The 21514-nt window shown below is 41.3% G+C and overlaps 1 protein-coding gene across 4 annotated transcripts in view; it reads left to right on the forward strand.

Annotated features, from left to right (window-relative positions):
• Nucleotides 1–21514, forward strand: part of HECA (hdc homolog, cell cycle regulator) — a 48911-nt gene that overhangs the window by 15715 nt on the left and 11682 nt on the right. For all 4 annotated transcript variants that reach the window (XM_035296870.3, XM_002806735.6, XM_035296868.3 and 1 more), the window contains exon 2: nt 18483–19523. In XM_035296870.3, the coding sequence (XP_035152761.1) occupies nt 18483–19523 (1041 nt within the window). The remainder of the gene's footprint in view (nt 1–18482; nt 19524–21514) is intronic.

Raw genomic sequence — 21514 nt, forward strand, 5'->3', positions numbered from 1 at the left:
CTGTGGATTTGGGGTGGAGAGTTCTGTAAATGTCTATCAGGTTTGCTTGCTCCAGGTCTGAGTTCAAGCCCTGGATATCCTTGTTGATTTTCTGTCTGGTTGATCTGTCTAATATTGACAGTGGAGTGTTAAAGTCTCCCACTATTATTGGGTGGGAGTCTAAGTCTCTTTGTAAGTCATTAAGAACTTGCCTTATGTATCTGGGTGCTTCTGTATTGGGTCCATATATGTTTAGGATCGTTAGCTCTTCTTGTTGTATCGATCCTTTTACCATTATGTAATGGCCTTCTTTGTCTCTTTCGATTTTTGTTGCTTTAAAGTCTATTTTATCAGAGATGAGAATTGCAACTCCTGCTTTTTTTTGCTGTCCATTTGCCTGGTAAATCTTCCTCCATCCCTTTATTTTGAGCCTTTGTGTATCCTTGCATGTGAGATGGGTTTCCTGGATACAGCACACTGATGGGTTTTGGATTTTTATCCAATTTGCCAGTCTGTGTCTTTTGATTGGTGCATTTAGTCCATTTACATTTAGGGTTAATATTGTTATGTGTGAATTTGATACTGCCATTTTGATGCTAGCTGGCTGTTTTGCCCGTTTGTTGTTGTAGATTCTTCATTATGTTGATGCTCTTTAGTATTTAGTGTGATTTTGGAATGGCTGGTACTGGTTGTTCCTTTCTATGTGTAGTGCCTCTTTCAGGAGCTCTTGTAAAGCAGGCCTGGTGGTGACAAAATCTCTGAGTACTTGCTTGTTCGCAAAGGATTTTATTTTTCCTTCACTTATGAAGCTCAGTTTGGCTGGATATGAAATTCTGGGTTGAAAGTTTTTTTCTTTAAGGATGTTGAATATTGGCCCCCACTCTCTTCTGGCTTGTAGTGAATATCTTTTTATATGTATATGGATCATTTGTGTTTTTTTCTTGTTTGTGATTTTTGTCTATCTTACTTATAGTATGTTTGTGTTCTTACTGATTTTCACAAAGTGTATATTCAGGATACTTTTTGACATATGCTTTCCCTAGTTTATTGTTTGTTTTTCAGCCTTGTTTATCGTTGTCTTTACTGGTTATAAATTTTATAGTTTTGTATTATTACGTTAACATCCACATAGAAGTAGAACCTCAATAAAGGTACGGGGGCGTGAGGAAAGTTGTAAAATTACTTGTAGGCAAAGCAGTTTGGGCAGCTTTGAGTTATAAAGTTAAAAGTTAGCAGCTTTGAGTGCATTTGTATACCAGTATACAGTAATACTATTATATTTATGAGGTTGTGTTTACTTTTTCATTTGGAAGGCTCTGTTTCTCAAAATTGGTTGCAACTGGCTGGGCATAGTGGCTCACGCCTGTAATCCCAGCACTTTGGGAGGGCGAGGCAGGCGGATCACTTGAGATCAAGAGTTTGAGACCAACCTGGCCAACATGATTAAACCCCATGTCTCTACTAAAAATACAAAAATTAGCTGGGCATAGTGGAGCATGCCTGTAATCCCAGCTACTCAGGAGGCTGAGGTGGGAGAATTGCTTGAACCCGGGAGGCAGAGGTTGCAGTGAGCTGAGATCACACCTCTGAACTCCAGCCTGGGTGTTAGAGCAAGACTGTTTCTCAAAAAGAAAAAAAAACTGGTTGCAACTCTTGCTGCCCTCCCTTACCTCCTCTCTGAGTCTCTGCCCACTCACTGCTGTCCAGTCAAAAGCTGAGCTCCAGGGCTCAATACCCGTTTCTTGCACATTTATAAAATCCCTTGTAGTTTTTTCCCAGCTATATAGGACTTTGACACTTGTAGATAAATACTTATTATTTACTTGTAATTACCTCTTCTCAAGAACCAGGCTGCAAACTGAGGTCTCTGAAGGCTAAACTGCCCGTAACTTGCTCATGATAACAAACTTAAATGCTGAATCATAAGAAAGTTCTCATTTTCCTCCTTCTGGCACTTGAACTGAAATTACATGTGTATATTAATAAAATGAGAACATAGCACTCAATTGAAGCAAGAGTTTATTCACACACCATGCATCATGCTGATTCAGCCAGCCTCTGTGCCTTCTCAGATGTCTGATTTGGAAAAGTCTTCCAAACTCATTCCTGTTCTAAAGAGTGTGAGATTTGGGAGACAGGTTTTACAAGACCGCTGAACCTTGTTAAGCCCAAGTTGTATCTGCAGAAAGTAAAGATAACATGATATTGTTTGTGACAAGCTCTTTGCAAACCATAGAGCTGTTTGGAAAAGCAAATCGTCGTGCCATCATTTGGGGATTTTAGTTTTTTTCTAGGTGAGTTTTTTGGTTCTCTGTGATGTGGTAGTGTGACTGCTTCCCAGCCAGTGATGAATGCACACACTGATTTGTTGGAAGAACCAGTGCAGACCTTGGCTTTCCCCCAGGGAATTTGCAGTGAATGCTGGTCTTCCAAATCTGTATTCTGCTGCTTTTGGGGAGCCTTTGGTTTCTCTGCAAGTTTGGATCTGGGAGCTCTTGCTGTGCAAATTTTGCCCAGGGAATCTATAGTATTCATTCTCCTGCTGGTCTCAGGGCAAGCCCAGTTTTTTGAATGAGACCTTCTGGAGCTGCTGCTGCAAACAGCCTTTCTGACCCCATAGTGGGGAGAAACCGAGGCAACAGAAGCCTGGGGGAGGGTTCTTTCACCAGTGTGAGTATAGCTGACTTTGGGATTGTTTCGTTGTGATCTATGGATCAATCCTATCCCGAAGCTCTCCTGATTTTGTTATAACAGCAGAGTTCACTTAGATTTTAACCATTTGATTAGCAGAGCCTTGCTTTTGGCCTGTTGTACTGCATGATTTACAGTGTGCGTCTGGATTTGTAATTATGCTTCACATAGTTTATATTTTGATTCACTTTAGGCTTTTCTGCTTTCTCCTCTTTACCTGCCTCTAGGACCATGTGGAGTAGAAGTTTGCATGTTGTCGTAAAAGCATTTTGAAATGTTCATGATTTCCTTACTTCCCTTTTAGGTTTTGCATTTTAAATTAGGTGATAGAATTGTGAATTTATCAAACTGTATTGTGGATTTTATCCAAACAGTTTCTGTGGGTATGAAATACCAGTCATGTGTATGTATCAATATTTTATATGGAATCATGATCTTTCTTGGGGTTAGGTTGGCAAAAATCAATTTGTTAGCTTCATCCATGAGAGATACATTCAAATTTCACATTTTTGACTTTGGAATAAATCAGTTTTCCTCAACTTATGTTTTAATGTTCTGTGATATATGTGATCTAAAGATAACTTTTAGGGTGGGAGTGGGACTGAAAAAAACGATGATCAAAAGATGACTTCGAATAATTTTTATAGAATTAATTTTAAGTATTTTTTTCTTGATGAATTTTGGCCATATGAGTTAGAATTCATTTAGGATATAATTACATATGTTGAGTATAATCATATTTAACAAATTCTCTTATGGTAGGAAATTCATTTTAGATTTTTTTTGGTGATTCTTTTCTCAAATGTTACATTATTCTTCCCTTCTGGTTTTGAAATGAATAGCTTTGAGTCTTTTAGAATGGTCATACTATAAAATTATAATTGTGTGCCACAAAAGTTAGTAATTGGAAAAGGAATGAATGTTTAGTTAAAATATCACTAGCTTTAACTATCAATGGGAGTAATTGTAAGTTTACTTAGTTTTCCTTAGAAAATTTTATGAGATAGTCTCTTGAAATCAAATCATATTATAGCAAGTTGCTTCAAGTTTGTATATGTGGTGAACTGCTAGGCTAAGACGTAGTCATGACTGACTGTTGAGTCTAGTTTTCATTTTTACTGAGGTCTGGATAAGACTTAGACACGCCCTCTTCTTTGACAAGTTTTTCCTTGTTGCTTGTTGCAACAGATTCTCTAACTTGCCTGTTGGTTGCTGATGCAGCTTTTCTGAAATAGGCTGGGCACTGTGGCCCCAGGCAAAAGCTTTGTCTTTTCTCCTCAGAACCTAGCAGAATGACTGCCAGGGTAATCACTATAAAGCATTTTACCAGGTTATTTGGAAGGAAAGCAGGGAGCAGAAAGAGTACATTTCAGGAAGTTCAGTAGGGCCGAAAAGGCCTGTGGAAAACAAAGGAGTATAAGGATTTAATTTATTTTAGGGTATGGATAGGGTAAAGAAGTGAATTTAGCTACCTTGTGCTGAGATTTTGTTGATTTAAATACAGTGTTCTTAAAATCATCTTGGGAGTTGGTATGTTAACTCAATCCGTTGACCCAAACAGAATACAGGCAAGGCAGGCTGAACTTCTGTTTCTCCCTGGCAGTGGTTTTTCTGCTACTTAGTATCTCCATACTGAGAGAATGCTGTTTCTTTACATTCTTTCCAAGGAAAATCCTCCTCTTTTGAGTTTAGCAGTTCTCTTAACTAAAGCAGATTGACCTCCTTGTCGTTATTTTTAAGGAGTGCAAAGATTGGGGTCAGGAAACCTTTATACTATAATTGAGTTTAAGTAATTTTTAAAGTACTTATATTAGGTTGGTGCAAAAGTAATTTTCAGTTTTTGCTAGTTTTTACCTACTTTTTAAGTACTCTTAAGGATTAATATGAGTATTGAACATTTTGAATAAGACACTATTCTTATACTACAATCTGGTTACACAAAGCTGTGGGGTCACTATCTCTCCAAATAAGCTGCCTCTGTGCTCTTGATTGTCCTATGTGCAGTATGAGTGGAAATACAAAAGAGAAGACCACTTACTGGCTACATAGTCTTAGACACATCACGGAAGGAGCCTTCCTGTGCTCAAAAAGAGTTTGTGGAATCTGGACCAAAGTGATTGTGCTATTTCTATTCTGTGAAACATTGATACTTTTAAGAAACATTTAGGATAAACTATGACACCATTGTCTTCATCCTGATGTTCAGCCTAAACCAGGCATATTCTGGGTCCATGTTCTTTTGGGTGTTGACATGGCTTCTATTAGACGAGGAAATTATGACTCTTCTACTTTATAGCCATTAATGATGTCATTTCTTACTGATATCAGAGTATCAGAACCAGAATGGAAAAAGCAGGTAAAATAGAAGCCTGTAATTTTTTTTTTTTTTTTTTTGTTACAGAGTCTTGCTTTTTTGCCCAGGCTGGAGTGCAGTGACATGATCTCGGCTCACTGCAACCTCAGCCTCCCAGGTTCAAGCGATTCTCCTGCCTCAGGCTTCTGAGTAACTGGGGACCACAGGTGCACACCACCATGCTTGGGTAATTTTTGTATTTTTAGTACAGAAGGGGTTTCACCGTGTTGGGCAGGATGGTCTTGATCTGCGACCTCATGATCTACCACCCTTGCCCTCCCAAAGTCCTGTGATTACAGACAGGAGCCACCGCAGCCAGCCAGAAGCCTGTAATTTTTTATTAGTTTGAATCTGTGGCTGGGTAGACTTTGGGGTTTTAATTCAAAGTAAGGAAAGGGTGGGTCTAGGAGAATAGACTAAATATATTAAGAGAATGTTAAAAAGCCCAAGTTGTTAAATATAGTTGAAGAACTGTGTGTGTGTGTGTGTGTGTGTGTGTGTGTGTGTGTGAAGCTTCCATGTTTATTTTGACAGAGTGGTTTGCCTAAGTAAAAGTTTTGTGTTTAAATCCTAATCTAAGCAAAGAAAAACGTGTTTAACTGAATGTAATTGCCTTGTGTTCAATTTGCTACTCACTTTGTAGCAGTTTCACACACTAAAATAACATAAGGGAGGTTAAATTAAATCAAAGGTTAAGACAGATAAGCTTAAGTGAGCTTATTGTAGCTCCTATACTAATTAAAACAAGTAGACAAAATATTTTTAAGTACTAGCCTTTATGTGTAGTGCTTAGTGTCTTTATTTTTCATAGAGAAAAGGTCTTAAAAATATTTAAGGACATTTACATTAAAATCTTTTGAGTTTTCATTTAAATAATACTTGCCAGTTAATCAGGAAATGATTCTTAAAACAATTTTTTAAAATTTTTAAGTTTTGTGGGTACATAGTTGTGTATAGTAAATGATTCTTAAATACCCTGTGAATTTGAGGTACAGTGTGGAGCATCAGTGGGCTGCAGTTAGTCTCTTTGTCTGCTCCTGTCTCTTCTCATCTAATTTCCATGTTACAGTCACAGGGATGGGCCAAGGCTGAAGCAGAGACTTTACTTGTGGCCTACCCAGTGATCAGATGGAAAAGCAAGGCTGGAGCCTAATTATGAAGCTCCTTGAAGATGATCCAAGAACTTGGAGCATTAGTCTGAGTTTCTGAGGTTTCTGAATGTGTATATGACATGATCATAGTCAAGTTTTCAGAATGTCCTTTTGAAGGTTTCAATCAAACTTTTTTGCTGTGTATCTCCTAAGAGAGTTAGGAAAAAAAAAAAAAAGCATTCTTGTACATTTTTAAGTTGTCACACCCGGTTTTTAAAAGGCTTTAAATAGATGCTGAGGATATAGTTTCCAGTTTATTGTAAACATTGTCATTTACTTTTATGCAAACAGAATCCTAACTATCATAGTAACTTGGTAACCATTATCATCCATTTAAAAAAATAGAATTTTTTTTTTTCCAAGATGGAATTTTGCTTTCTTGTCACCCAGGCTGGAGTGCAGTGGCACAATCCCAGCTCACTGCAATCTCCACCTCTCAGGTTCAAGCGATTCTCCTACCTTAGCCTCCAAGTAGCTGGGATTACCATGGCATGTGCCACCATGCCCAGCTAATTTTTGTATTTTTAGTAGAGGTAGGATTTCACCATGTTGGTCAGGCTGGTTACTCCTGACCTCAGGTGATCCTCCTGCCTCAGCCTCCCACACTGCTGGGATTAACAGGCATGAGCCATTATTTCCATTCAGTTTGTACTCAGAATTTGATCCTAAGACAGGGTATTGTCCTTTTATTAATCATGGTTTATTTTTCTATAACTATATATATATATATATATATATATGCTTAAATTTTTATTAAGATGAACTTCTGGGATGGTAGAGTAAGGGCCTCCAGAAATTCACTCTTCAATAAAAGCAATGAGAACACTGATGAGAATTAACAACATCAACTGTTTCACAACTTTAGAAATTAACCAAAGGCTTGTAGTAATTCTAAGAGTCTTCCTTCAAGAAAAATGACTACATAATAACAAGTGAACTGTGGTATTTTAACTTGTGTTGGTCCCACCCCCTTTCCCTAGCTCCTGGTATCTTTCAAAGGAGTGTAATGTTATGTAAATAGTTGTTATACTGTATTTAGGGAATAATGACAAGAAAAATAAGTCTGTGTATGTTCAATACAGAAACAACCATCTATTTTTTTTTCCCTGAATATTTTCCATTGACAGTTGGCTGAGTCCATGGATGTGGAACCCACAGTTATGGAAGACAGACTGCATATGAATGGGGTTGAGAGGGAGTCCTAGCTACCTAGAGAATGTGTGCTGCACCAAAACAGAGTTGTTCTGATTCACATTCCATAACAAAAACTCTTGACTGGTTTAATAAGATGTAGTGCAGGCCAAACTGCCCCATTGGAACTCTGATCTAGGGGATATGTAGACATCATATCACCTATTAGTTGAGCTTTTAGAAGATTTTGAAAGCAGGGAGTTGTGGGTTGTATTTTCTAACAGGTGGTCTACAGATGACTCATATTGCCAGTTAATCATGCAGTCATATCCTTTACCTGTTGGGTGGACTAGAGAAGGGGTAAAGTCATTAGTCTTTTCAGCAGAGGTAAGGGGAAGGGGCCAAATCAGCCAGGGCCTTTGGCCTCCAAGCACCATTTTGGGCCTCATCAAGAGAGAAGAAGCAGGTCCAACATTTGGGGACACTGCATTGTAACTTACATGGTGAATGGAAATCACATAGATAAAATGTAAATAAAGGAGGTTTGACTATTGCCACAATTTTGTGCTGACAAAAGAGGATATTAATATGTATAATCAAAATCAAGCTTATTTTACAAAATCAAGCAAGGATAATATTGGAATACAATGCTAAAGACTGACACGAAGTTTTTAAAAATAATATCATTTAATAACTGGTTGGACAGTTTCTTTGTAGTTGTACATATACAGTCATGCATTGCTTAATGACAGGGATACATTCTAAGAAGTATGTTATTTGGTGATTTCATCATTGGGCATACATCATACAGTATACCTGTACTAAAGTATAACCTACTACACACCTAGGCCAGATGGTATACCCTGTTGCTTCTATGCTACAAACCTGTAAACAGGTTTGTACTGAATACTGTAGGCAGTTGGAACACAATGGTATTTCTGCATCTAAACATACAGAAACATAGAAAAGGCTCAGTAAAAATACAGCACAAAAGATAAACAGTGGTACGCCTATGTAGGACACTTACACATGGAAGGAGCTTGCAGGACTGGAAGGTACTCTGGGTGAGTCAGTGAGTAAATCTGAAGGCCTAGGACATTACAAAACTGTAGACTTTTATAAACACTGTATACTTAGGCTACCCTAAATGTGGGGAAAAATGAGGTATGTATACTAGGACGTCACTATGCAATAGGAATTCGGTCAGTTCAGTTATAATCTGATGGGACCACTGTTGTGAATGGAGTTCATTGTTGAATCAAACATCATTATATGGCACATGACTATATATGCACACATACATATACACACATATATACTGACACGTATGCTTCATCTGGACTCCTCTTCCCATTTTATGATAGTGTGATTTGGTTCCAAGAACTCCTGGATCTACATTTCCTTTGGAGCATGTTATGCAGTGCATGTATGTACATGCTAGGAGGCTGTGTAGTTTTCAATGATTTAGTACCCTCAAGATCTAAATCTTCAAACAAGAGATAAATAAATAAATAAATCTTCACATAAAAAGGCAGCCTGCTAATTTGTTTTCTAGTACACTGTGATCCCATTATATGCAAATTGTATTATGCAAATTTCAACTAATCCCATATAAATAATATTAATAAAAGCTTCACATTGTGTGCAAAATTTCAATAAGCATGTTTTCCCAAATGAGGCATGAAGCAATTTCATATTTTCAAAGCTGTCAGGTCACCTAAATTATAAAAATGCTTTCTTACCCAGTGGACCATTTATATCTTTATATTTTAATATTTTATAAATATGTTTATATTTTCTTAGAAATATCTACTAACTTGTGGCAATATTATATGAACTCTTGTTGCTAGAATTTCTGTAAGGATTTTGGTGATGTTTGTAGTACTATTTTTACATTCAGTGTTATAATTTAAAATCTTTCATTATAGCTTTTTCTTTTTTTTTTAATTTGACAGGGTCTGGCTCTGTTGTACGGGCTGGATGTGGTAGCATGATCTTGGCTCACCGCAGCCTCTGCCTCCCAGGCTCAAGCGATGCTTTCACCTTAGCCTCCCGAGTAGCTGGGACTGCAGGCCGGTACCACTACACCAGGCTAATTTTTGTATTTTCTTTTTGTTTGATTGAGATGGGATCTTACCATGTTGCCCAGGCTGGTTTTGAATTCCTGGGCTCAAGTGACCTTCCTGCCTCGGCCTCTTAAAATGCTGGACTTACAGGTGTGAGCCATTGTACCCAGCCTATAGCTTTCAAAGTGTCATCTAAGTGTGCTGATACTGATGCTGAAAAGCATCCTGAAAATCAGTAACTTCAGAACAGAAATTAGATGTGATAAAAGATACTGTGACATGACATGCTATTTATGAATTAAAACTCAGAAGTATTCGAGTTAATGCTGATAGAATTGAAAAGTATGAGTAAAGCAAAAATACAGCACAATAACTGAATGTGTATGTGTTCTGAGTGTACATTCCCAAACTCTACCCTTAGACTGGAATAATCTGTTCTGAATTATGTAAGTTCTTCAAGACCATGTCCCATGAATAAAATGCAGCCATGCTTTGTGAATCTCTGTTACCCATGTTAGGGAAAGACGGCTTAGGATTAAAAATACATATTGTTACAGAACAGGGTCCCAGTCCAGACCCCAAGAGAGGGTTCTTGGATCTTGTGCAAGAAAGAATTCAGGGCAAGTCTGCAGTGCAAAGTGGAAGTAAGTTTATTAAGAAAATAAAGGAATAAAAGATTAGCTACTTCATAGAGCCAGCCCCAAGGGCTGCTGGTTGCCCACTTCATGGTTATTTCTTGATGATATGCTAAACAAGTAGTGGATTATTCATGCCTCTTCTTTTTAGACTATATAAGGCAACTTTCTGACGTTGCCATGGTATTTGTAAACTCATGGCACTGGTGAGAGTGTGGCAGTGAGAACGACCAGAGGTCACTCTTGTTGCCATTTTGGGATTGGTGGGTTTGGCCGGCTCCTTTACTGCCACCTGTTTTTATCAGCAAGGTCTTTATGATATGTATTTTGTGCCGACCTCCTATCTAATCTTGTGACTTAGAATGCCTTAACTGTCTGGGAATGCAGCCCAGTAGGTTTCAGCCTCATTTTACCCAGCTCCTATTTAAGATAGAGTTGCTCTGGTTCACACGCCTCTGACAGTATTTGTCTGACAAATTTGTCTGACACTGGGAAGAACATCTTTACAGGGTTAAAAGAAGATACTTTTGAAGGTCTCCTTTTCCTTTACTTCTTTGAAACTGGTCAGTAAGTATTGAGTGAATTGTTTTATGCATGCCACAGTACTGCTTTGTGGTGAAGAAGAAATCGACTTCTTGCCCTTCAAAAGCTTAAAGTACACATAAAAAGTAATGACTGACAAAAGTGTAAGTTGGGAGAGCATGCAAGTGGCAACATTTGGCCCAAGAGTTGATATAGAGGGCAATAGAGAGGAATGGTACTTTTCCAGCTAAGAGAGGCTGTCACCTCTCTGGGCTTGGGATGGTGTGGAAGGGATTTGGGCTTGGGACAGGATTGAGGAGAGGCACAGGTGAAGGAGGGTGTGTGCCTGTATGTAGTGAAAGGAGCAAATGAGATGGGGTAAATATAACACTGAAGTGCTCATCTCCTGGTGGCTTGGCCAGCGTTGCACTTAACGTGAAGAAAGGAGGATGGATGGTCACTTCCTGGTTGTGGCTTTCCTCTGAACTTGTTCAGAAATCCCTTGATTTTTATGACAAGTAATCTGAAGTGATATGGCACTTATTAACAATTGCTTATAGTTAAATAGTGCTCGGCTAGGTACAGTGGCTCACACCTGTGATCCCAGGACTTTTGGAGGCCAAGTCAGGATCACATAAGCCCAGGAATTAAGACCAGCCTAGGTAACAGAGTGAGACCCCACCTCTACAAATTTTTTTTTTAAGTCAGCTGGATGTGATGGCATGCACCTGTAGTCCCATGCTGAGGTGGGAGGAAGGCTGGAGCCTGGCAGATTGAAGCTGCAGTAAGCCATGACCATACCACTGCACTCTAGTGTGAGCAATGGAGTGAGATCCTGGCTCAAAAAAAAAAAAAAAAAAAAAAAAATTGGTTCTTAGGTGTCAAGCACTGTTCAAACTACCTTAATAACTTTTCTTTCTCACTCTCTTTTATTTTGAGATGGAGTCTTGCTCTGTTCCCCAGCTGGAGTGCAGTGGAGCGATCTCGACTCACTGCAGCCTCCACCTGCCAGGTTCAAGCGATTCTCCTTCCTTAGCCTCCCGAGCAGCTAGGACTGAAGGTACATGCTACCATGCCCAGCTAATTTTTATTTTTTTAGTAGATACGTGATTTCACCATGTTGGCCAGGATGGTCTTGATCTCATGACCTCGTGATCTGCATGCCTCAGCCTCCCAAAGTGCTGGGATTACAGGCATGAGCCACCACATCTGGCCACTTTAATAACTTACTTATTCCTCATGGCAACCCTTTGGGGGTAGGTATTAATACTATTATTTTTGCCATTTTACAGGTACAGAAACAGAGGCACAGGGAAGTTAGGCGATTTGTCAAAGGTCTTTAATAAGTTGCAGAGCTGAGTCACATCCAGGCAGGCTGGCTGTATGTCATATACCACAATCTGGGTCGGGAAGCTGGAGATGGAGGACACTGGCCAGAAATTCATACCCTAATGAGGCCATGCTCTCTGCAAACAAGGGGATTTGTTCCCACATAAGAGGAATAATCAGCGATATAATAGTTTTGAAACCCTACATTTTTGTTTGTGACCTTAGATGCCAAAAGGAGGGTAGCAGGGATGATGTTAGTTTGAGGAAGTGAGGGTAAGGGTCAGGCTCTGCCCTGACAGAGGAGGCCTGGATGAATCTAGGAGACCTGGCTGGAGCTCTGTGGCTGCCTCCCCAGCAGCTGGGCTGGTTCTCCCCAGGGGTTCACCCTCTCTAGCACTATGGTCACCATCAAAAGACTAAGTCTGGTTGGATCATTCTTTTCTTCAACAGAAGATTTATTAAACACTTATTTACATAGAGTGGTTTATAAGGATGAATGTGACTAAGTCTCTAATTTAGATTTTGCCTGGAAAACCTCTTAGGACTTAAAAAGACTCTCCTTACCTTCATTCCACCCAACTCCCCACATGCTTATGATGCAACTATTTTAAGAAGGATAAAAATATTTAATTCACAGTTAAAAAGCTGCAAATAGCAATGTCTGGTTTATGTGTGAGGGGCTCCTCAGTGTGAGTGAGTTTGTCAGGGGGCTTGGGCTCATTGGGCAGTCAGTGTGTAAATGACTGCTGTCAGATCCTCTTTCAATAGATGGCGAGCACAGAGTTCTGAAGTGAGGGTAGGATGCAAGGCAAGAAAGCTGGAGAGACAAGATAGGCTTGGCCCAGGTGACCTCAGCCTGGTTACCCTGTTGTCCAGACTTGAAACTCTGAGATTTGTGCCCAGAATCACATAAACCCTGTTTATTTTAACTTGAGCAGGAAAATATAGAAGCTGGGTACTGAATACTTGATGATGAACCTAAAATATAGGCCTTGGAGGATTTATATACTTTTTAAAAACAATGCTAACTCTGTGTAAAGGAGCATTTTTCTGTTTTGCTTATTAGATTATCACAGTTGAGATTATTGCCCCAAGGGAAGTTGGTGGCCCCAGTGTGGGATACCCTTCTCCCATCTCTCCTGTTGAAGATTTAGTTGTGTCAGATCAGTCTGTGTTCCATTTATACCTTTGTGGGACTGCTGTTCTCTTTTTTCTTTGGAGATAAGGTTTTGCTCTATTGCCTAGGTTCACTGCAGCCTCAGTTTCCTGGACTCACTTGATCCTTCCACCTCAGCCTCTTGAGTAGCTGGGACTATAGGCACATGCCACTGAGCCCAACTAATTTTTAAAAATTTTTGTGGAGACAGGGTCTCACTATGTTGTCCAGGCTTTTCTCTAACTCCTGGCCTCAAGCGATTCTCCTGCCTCAGCCTCCCAAGTGCTAGAATTACAGACGTGAGCCACTGTGCCCAGCCATACTTACTTATTTTCTAAACACCTACTGTATGGCTGTTCAAAACATTAGAAAAAGTAGAAAACATTGCAGTAGTTCGCATTTATCTGGGAAGTGAAAAACACAGGTTTAAAATTGTGGTAGAAGTAGCATATGAGAGTAAACATTTTTATGGAACTTTACTCTTTATAAAGTGTTTCCATGTACATGAGCTGAATAGGGCAGCATTTTATCTCCACTTTACAGATGAGGAAACCTACTCAGTCAAACAACTAATCAGGAGCAGAACTGGCACCAAACACCTCTCTTCTGTTGTTCCCTGCTGCTTTTCCAGTTTGGACAGTGTGTGTGTGTGGTGGCGGGGGGTGTGAATGAGGGAGGAAAGTATGTTTGAACCGAGCCTTGAAGGAAATCATGTCCGAGTTTAGAGGCCAACACACCTTGGCAAAAGCATTGTCAGACATTCTCTGACTGTTCCCCAGACCCACCCTGTTATCCATTTTGTCTGCCTCCCTGGGCGCCTCGCCCTGCTGGTGTGTAATAGGGTGAGTTGTCAGTTGTGCATGTTACTGGGTATTTCACATACTCTTGGCCTTGTATTTGTTTTTGAAGCCTACCCGCAAGGCCACATCAAAGTGGCTGACTGTAAACAAGCAGGGCAGGCAAGTTGGAGTGAGGATTCTTTATACAAGGAAGAAGCTTGCTGGTTAAGAAACAGTGGAGCATAGCTGTGAACATGACACTGTTAAAGCGACAGGAACAGGGCACAGCTGTGGTTCGTCGCATGTGTTCCATGCATGCACTTCTGTTAGATCATTAGGGCTCTTAGCTTAAGACCTGGTATGTAGGAAGTGCTCAATATTGGTTCAGTGCTGTATTTGCTGCTTTTTGAAAAGATACAGAATTTTTCCTCTTAATCTACCTTTCTTTAATGTGAAAATACTTTTCTTTCTTTTTTTTTTTTTGAGATGGAGTTTCGCTGTATAGTCCAGGCTGGAGTACAGTGGCGCGATCTTGGTTCACTGCAACCTCTGCCTCCCAGGTCCCTGTTGAAGCAGTTCTCCTACCTCAGCCTCCCGAGTAGGTGGGATTACAGGCACGAGCCACCATACCCAGCTAATTTTTGTATTTTTTAGTAGAGACAGGGTTTCACCATGTTGTCCAGTCTGGTCTTGAACTCCTGACCTCATGATCTGCCTGCCTTGGCCTCCCGAAGAGCTGGGATTACAGGCATGAGCCACTGCGCCCAGCTGTGAAAATACTTTTCAAATAAATACCAAGTCTCTCAGCATTTACACTTGGAATATTGTGAATGCAAAGATTAGTTAGGTCTTCCTTTGATCTAATTTGATTTCATTATTCTTGGGTTAGTAAAATTTGGTTACTGTGGTTACATTTCAGTGATGTTCACTTCAAGGCTCTTCATATGAAGGATCAAGATTAAAAACAACTAAACTTAATAATTGACCAGTTAACATTTTAAACGACTCTAAAGGTCACACTCTAGGTGACTGGTTAATTTACTCAGTTTCAAACCACTCTTCTACTTCTTCTTGGTGTGCTTCAGTACATTCAAGTCTTTCTGTCCAGGATGACAGCTCTCTTTTTCCCTTCTGCTCCTCTTGTCATGTGTGGGTTTGGTGAGCCAGTGTCTTTAATGCGACTTTATTCAATACTGGAGTTGTACAAAGCTGGGGCCCAGTGGTTCCAGGAACACTAAGATGAGTGAGAGGTTTCCTCTCCTGAGTCGTCAGCTGGTGGGGATCCATGATGGGGCAATCTGGTAAAATTGGTGTGTGGAGAGGTGAGCCTTGAAGGATCAGAGTGGGGAGGAAGTTGACTAGATGCCTGGTGCTGTTTTCAGCACTTCATGCATATAGTTTTTTTCGTTTCATTCTTCTGAACCATTTAAGGTACATTCTGTTGTTTTCTGCATTTTATACAGAAGAAACTGACACAAAGAGAAGTTAAGTAACTTATCCAAGAGCACTCAGCTCATAAATGATCCTGCCTGGATTCTAACTCAGGCGGTCTGGTTGCGGAGTCTGAACTGTGAATGGCTCAATGGGATTTGGTCAAATGAAGATTAAGGGGAAGCCACGGTGATCAAATATTAACATGGAGGTAGACAAATTAGTTTAGGGCCATTTTGCTGAGGCTCTGGAATCCCATACCTGAAGGGGGGATAATTGTAATACATGACAGAACTAATATTTGTACAGGTTTTATGGGTCCACATTACCACCACCTCTGCTGATTGATTTGGTGGAATGTTGTGTCTGTGGTTCAGTGTGCAGGATAAGGTTGGGAAGGTTGTTAAGTAGAGGAGTCCCATGGTTTGTTCCCTCTCCTCTATGTTTTTTTTTTTTTTTGAGACAGAGTCTTGCTCTGTCTACAGGCGCCAGGCTGGAGTGCAGTGGCGCAAGTCTCGGCTCACTGCAACCTCCGCCTCCCGCGTTCAAGCAGTTCACCTGCCTCAGCCTCCCGAGTAGCTGGGACTACAGGCATGCGCCACCACGCCCAGCTAATTTTTTTGTATTTTTAGTAGAGGTGGGGTTTCACTGTATTGGCCAGGATGGTCTCGATCTCTTGACCTAGTGATCTGCCCGTCTCGGCTTCCCAAAGTGCCGGGATTACAGGCATGAGCCACCACGCCCAGCCTGTCTTTAAGCTGTCCTGAGGTTTTGGCCTGCATTCCCTGTTCATGGTTAAGGCTTAGCCTCTGCTGCTTCTGTACCCTGCCCATGCTCTTTCCCTGCCCTACTCTTTCCAGAGAATAACTTTCCCCAGTTATTCTCTGGAAAGTTTCCTGGAATCTCCCTGTTTTTGCCTTTTCACCTCACTGTCCACCTCTAACCTGCCCTCCAGCATCCCGCTGGAGCTGTTCTCCCTGAGGAGACAGTACCTGGCTCACTGCTTATTTTGACTGGGACTTTTCAGACTTATCGCATCCAGTTTGTTCTCAACCAGGGGTGATTTTTGCCCCCTGGGGGCTACCTGTCAGTGCCTAGAGACATTGAGAGGGGCTGGCCTCTACTGGATAGACAATGAAGTTGCTGCTAGACATATTATAGGATGGCCATTTTGCAGTTCTGCATTCTTTTTGTTTGTTTGTCTGTTTGTTTTGAAAGGAAGTCTCGCTGTGTCACCCAGGTTGGAGTGCTATAGCACAATCTTGAACTCAGTACAACCTCCATCTCCTGATTCAGGTGATTCTCCCACCTCAGCCTCCAAGTAGCTGGGATTACAGGTGTGCACCACTACACCCAGCTAAGTTTTGTATTTTTAGTAGAGAAGGGCTTTCACCATGTTGGCCAGACTGATATTGAACTCCTGTTCTCGTGATCCCGCCTGCCTTGGCCTCTCAAAATGCTGGTATTACAGGCGTGACCTACCATGCCCGGTCACAGTTCTCCATTCCTAAAACTGTCCTCTGACTGCCTGCGCATAATTCTCTCCTGACTTGTTTTTCAGTAAATTCTCAGTTCATTTCTTACCAGTCTCTAGGGGGATCTTCTCCTCCAGCCTTGGTTCCAATCCGTGCATCCCAGGATTCTTTCCCTGGCCTCTGGTCTCTGCCCACTCCTCACATTCCTCTTGGGCATCTCATTAGTCCTAGGGATTTAACTTTCATCTCTGGGTGAATGACCCCACATCTGTATTCACAGCTCTAGCTCGCTTGAGCTACAGTAAAATTCATATCTTCTCCACCTCAGTGGTGCACAGGCACTTCCAACTCAGTGGTTCCTAAATAGAGCAGCCAAAAGTCTTCCATCCTCCCTGCCCCTCTCCCACATTGCTGTCCATCAGCATGGACACACACACACACACACACACACACACACACACTAGTGCGCACGCACTCTCCCTCTCTCATCACAGTCAACTAACGACAAGAACAGCAGCAACATTAATGATCCTTTATGTGCCAGGTACTGTGCTAAACTCTTTATAAGCATTTTTTATTTAATCTTCAAAAAATGTCTACAGGGTAGCTACTATAATCATGCCCATTTGTGGTTGAGAAAATTGAGGGTTAAACAGATGAAATAACCAGTTCACTTTTACATAGCTAGTGTCGCATGGAACTGGGACTTAACACATACATGTCCTTTTTTTCCTAATTTAAAACAGATTTTATTTTTTAGAACAGATTTAAGTTCACAGAAAAACTGGAAGTATAGAGTGTTCTCATACACCTCCTACCCTCCTCCAGCCTCCCCCACTATGAACGCAAAATGGTACATATGTTACAGTCGATGAACCTGCATTGACACATCGTTGTCAATTCTGTAGTTGACATTAGGGTTCCCTTTGGGTGTTATAGATCCTATGGATTTTGACAAATGTGTAACGGCATGTATCTACCATTATAGTATCATAAGAATGGGTTTGGTGCCCTAAAAATCATCTGTGCTTCACCTGTTCATCCCCCACACCCCATGGCAATCACTTGTTTTTTTTTTTTTTTGTTTGTTTGTTTGTTTTTAACTGGCTCTATCATGTCTTTTTGACATTTTAGAAATAAATTCTAAGCTCAGATGTTCAGTTATCATTGAATAGCTATAAGGAATCAGTAGAGTTCCCATATCCATGAATCATGTTTAATTCTTAAGAATTGGGTTAGTGGATTCTAGTTTCTGTCACCATGTTTTCTGTCCTTTCTGGGAACACGCTTGGTTATTTGCACTGTGTGGGGGGGGACATGTACTTAAGATAGAGTACAAATATGTTGTTGTCCCACTTCCTGTCCTGCTAGCTTTGGAAGAATTCTGGTTTTTTCCTTCACAGCCTGGCTTTGTAATTCTGTATAGACCAACAATTAGTTTGATCCAATATCCCTGCCATTAGCTGTCAGACCACCTTTGAAGAGAACGGGGCATGAGGCCCCGACTATGTTCCAGCTTCTTTCTGGCATTCAGAACAACCTAAAGCTTTTGATGAAGGACTTTGAAGGCCCTTTTTAGAGATTCCACCAGGACTGATTGGTTAAGTACCTTCATCATATTGTTCCCTGGTTCACTGGAGTGGTTCATCTTTAAAGGAACCCAGGAACTGCCTTTCATTATATCCATGTCTTAGAAAAACCTCATACCATACTGATGCAAGTACAGTTGAGAGTATCTAATCCAGACATCTGAAATCTGCTATCTCTCTCTCTTCCTCCCCCAGAAGCCCCATGTGCCACTCCCCTGATCTGCAGCTTTGGGAGGCCAGTGGACCTGGAGAAGGATGACTACCAGAAGGTGGTGTGCAACAATGAGCACTGCCCCTGCAGCACCTGGATGCACCTGCAGTGCTTCTATGAGTGGGAGAGCAGCATCCTCGTTCAGTTCAACTGCATCGGCCGTGCACGCAGCTGGAACGAGAAGCAGTGCCGCCAGAACATGTGGACAAAGAAGGGCTATGACCTGGCCTTCCGCTTCTGCTCCTGTCGCTGTGGCCAGGGCCATTTGAAGAAGGACACAGACTGGTACCAGGTGAAGCGGATGCAAGACGAGAAAAAGAAGAAGTCTGGCTCTGAGAAGAACACAGGGCGGCCTCCTGGTGAGGCAGCGGAGGAGGCAAAAAAGTGCAGGCCCCCAAATAAGCCCCAGAAAGGGCTGAGCCATGACCTCCCCCGCCGGCATTCCATGGACCGGCAGAACTCCCAGGAGAAGGCAGTGGGTGCCTCGGCCTATGGTGCCCGCTCCCCCGGTGGTTCCCCAGGCCAGTCACCACCCACAGGCTACTCCATCCTCTCTCCTGCCCACTTCAGCGGCCCCCGCTCCTCCAGATACCTCGGGGAGTTCTTAAAGAACGCCATCCATCTGGAGCCTCACAAGAAGGCCATGGCTGGGGGCCATGTGTTCAGAAATGCCCACTTTGATTACAGCCCCTCGGGGTTGTCAGTTCACAGGGGGGGACACTTTGACACCCCCGTGCAGTTCCTGCGGCGGCTGGACCTTTCCGAGCTCCTCACTCACATCCCCAGGCATAAGCTGAACACTTTCCACGTGCGCATGGAAGATGATGCCCAAGTGGGCCAGGGGGAGGACCTGCGGAAGTTCATTCTGGCCGCGCTCAGTGCCAGCCACAGAAATGTGGTAAACTGTGCCCTGTGCCACCGGGCACTCCCGGTGTTTGAACAGTTCCCACTGGTGGATGGAACTCTGTTCCTAAGCCCGTCGAGACACGATGAGATCGAATATGATGTTCCTTGTCACCTTCAAGGTATAGGTGTTACTTCACCTTGCCTGCTTTACATTTGTTAAAACCAGACAGCAAACAAGATGGATTGCTTTATTTGGCTTAGTTTTCACCAAGTTGTTTTTTTGTTCTAGTCAGGTGCTAGGTAACGTTTGAATATTTCACCTTTGCCCAGTGAGGTGGTGATTTTTACTCTGATGTTGCTGTACCAAGTACAATTATCCAAGTGAATAATTTTGTGTGCTTGTTCTGTGTAATTTGAAGAGAGGATTGCTGGTGTATCATTTTGCATAATGGGGAAGGAAATTAGAGGAGTTGTTGTATATTTGTCACTTAACTGTAAACCTGTTTAATGGGCCCAGCTTGCCATGTATTCTCTTTGATCCTTATAAACATAACAATGAGGAAAAGCAGGGGTCAGAAAGGGCCAAGGTATTTTTAGATTAGTTGAGTTAATTTTGAAGTTTATGAAAGATGAGACTGTCTTGATAGCAGCAAAAAGAAAACAGGATTATTGAAAGCTCAGGCGTTAGCCCAGTGGTGGAGGTGGAAGGCGGGATGATGCGATATAAGGACTTGGTACATTTCAGCCATAAATTGAATGACAAGAGGTTGGTTAGTATAGGTGAGAAATTTGTCAGCTCATGTACAACTACTGAACTTCCATAAAGATGAGGCATGTCATATATAACATGTTTATACTTTAAATGTGTGCTAAAAAGCTTGTTGTAAAAATGATATATCCCCACCTGTCTCCTTCCCACCAACCCTGCTGTGTCAGTACCCAAACATTTCAAATCTCAGCCGATGCTTCATGTTTTTAACATCATTATTGTAGATACTGCTGTCTTCATTCTCCAGTTTTACATATTGTCTGTTTTTTGACTGGCTTTGAGGTGGATGACTGTCCATCACCCTTCTTCCTCAAGATGACATATCACAATTCTTGATTAAATCCTTAATGTTTACTATCATGAATACATATTAATATTGAACCAAGAAGTATAGGGGTTTTTCTTGTTAAATAGAACAGGATATCCTAGAACACCTTTTGTTTTTATTAGGGTTAATTGATTATTGTTTTCATTTGCATAGTTTTTTTTTTTTTTTTTTTTTAACTTTGGCTAGTTGTCTGACTCTCCAGCAGCTTTACAAACCAGCTTTAAGAAGATGGCAGTGGCTCACGCCTGTAATCCCAACACTTTGGGAGGCTGAGGCAGGCAGATCACCTGAGGTCAGGAGTTCAAGACCAGCCTGGACAACATGTTGAAACCTCGTCTGTACTAAAAACACAAAAAAATTTTGCCAGGCTGGTGGCGGGCACCTGCAGTCCCGGCTACTTGGGAGGCTGAGGCAGGAGAATCACTGTAAACCCAGGAGGCAGAGGTTGTAGTGAGCCAAGATCATGCCATTGCACTCAAGCCTGGTATCAGAGTGAGACTTTGTCTTAAACACACACACACACACACTCTTCCACATACCTGTCAGTTTTTTTTGGAAGAAAAATTTTTCCCCTGAAAATGTCTGTTGTAGAGACTGTTAACCTCTTGCTTCTACCTGTCCTGGTGCACTCAGGACCTGGTATACCACATAGCTGTCCTAGGAATGCCTTTATTTCTGTCGTATTTTTAAAAATCTTTTTTTCCTAGATCTCATATTTTATTTTTTCTTAGTTTATTCTCTCCGTTTTTAGGAAACATCCCCCAGGAGCTTTTTGAGAAAGGGAGCGTGGGAATAGATGATTTGAGACTTTGAACGTCTGAGAATATCTTGATTTTTATCTTCACATTCCATTGCTGTTTAGCTGGGTCTAGTCTTCTAAGTTATACATATTTCCCCTTGGCATTTTGAAGGCATTTCTTTACTGTCTCCCATCTTACAATGCCTCTGTTTTGAGAAGTCTGATATTACTCTTATGCCTGTCTTGGCCTCCACCTCCACCCCTCTATGAAGGTTTTAAGATTTTCTTTATATATCCCTAATGTTCTGAAATTTCACCATGATGTGGCCTTTTA

The sequence above is a fragment of the Callithrix jacchus genome, chromosome 4 (assembly GCF_049354715.1).
Source record: "Callithrix jacchus isolate 240 chromosome 4, calJac240_pri, whole genome shotgun sequence".
Classification (NCBI taxonomy): Eukaryota; Metazoa; Chordata; class Mammalia; order Primates; family Cebidae; genus Callithrix; species Callithrix jacchus.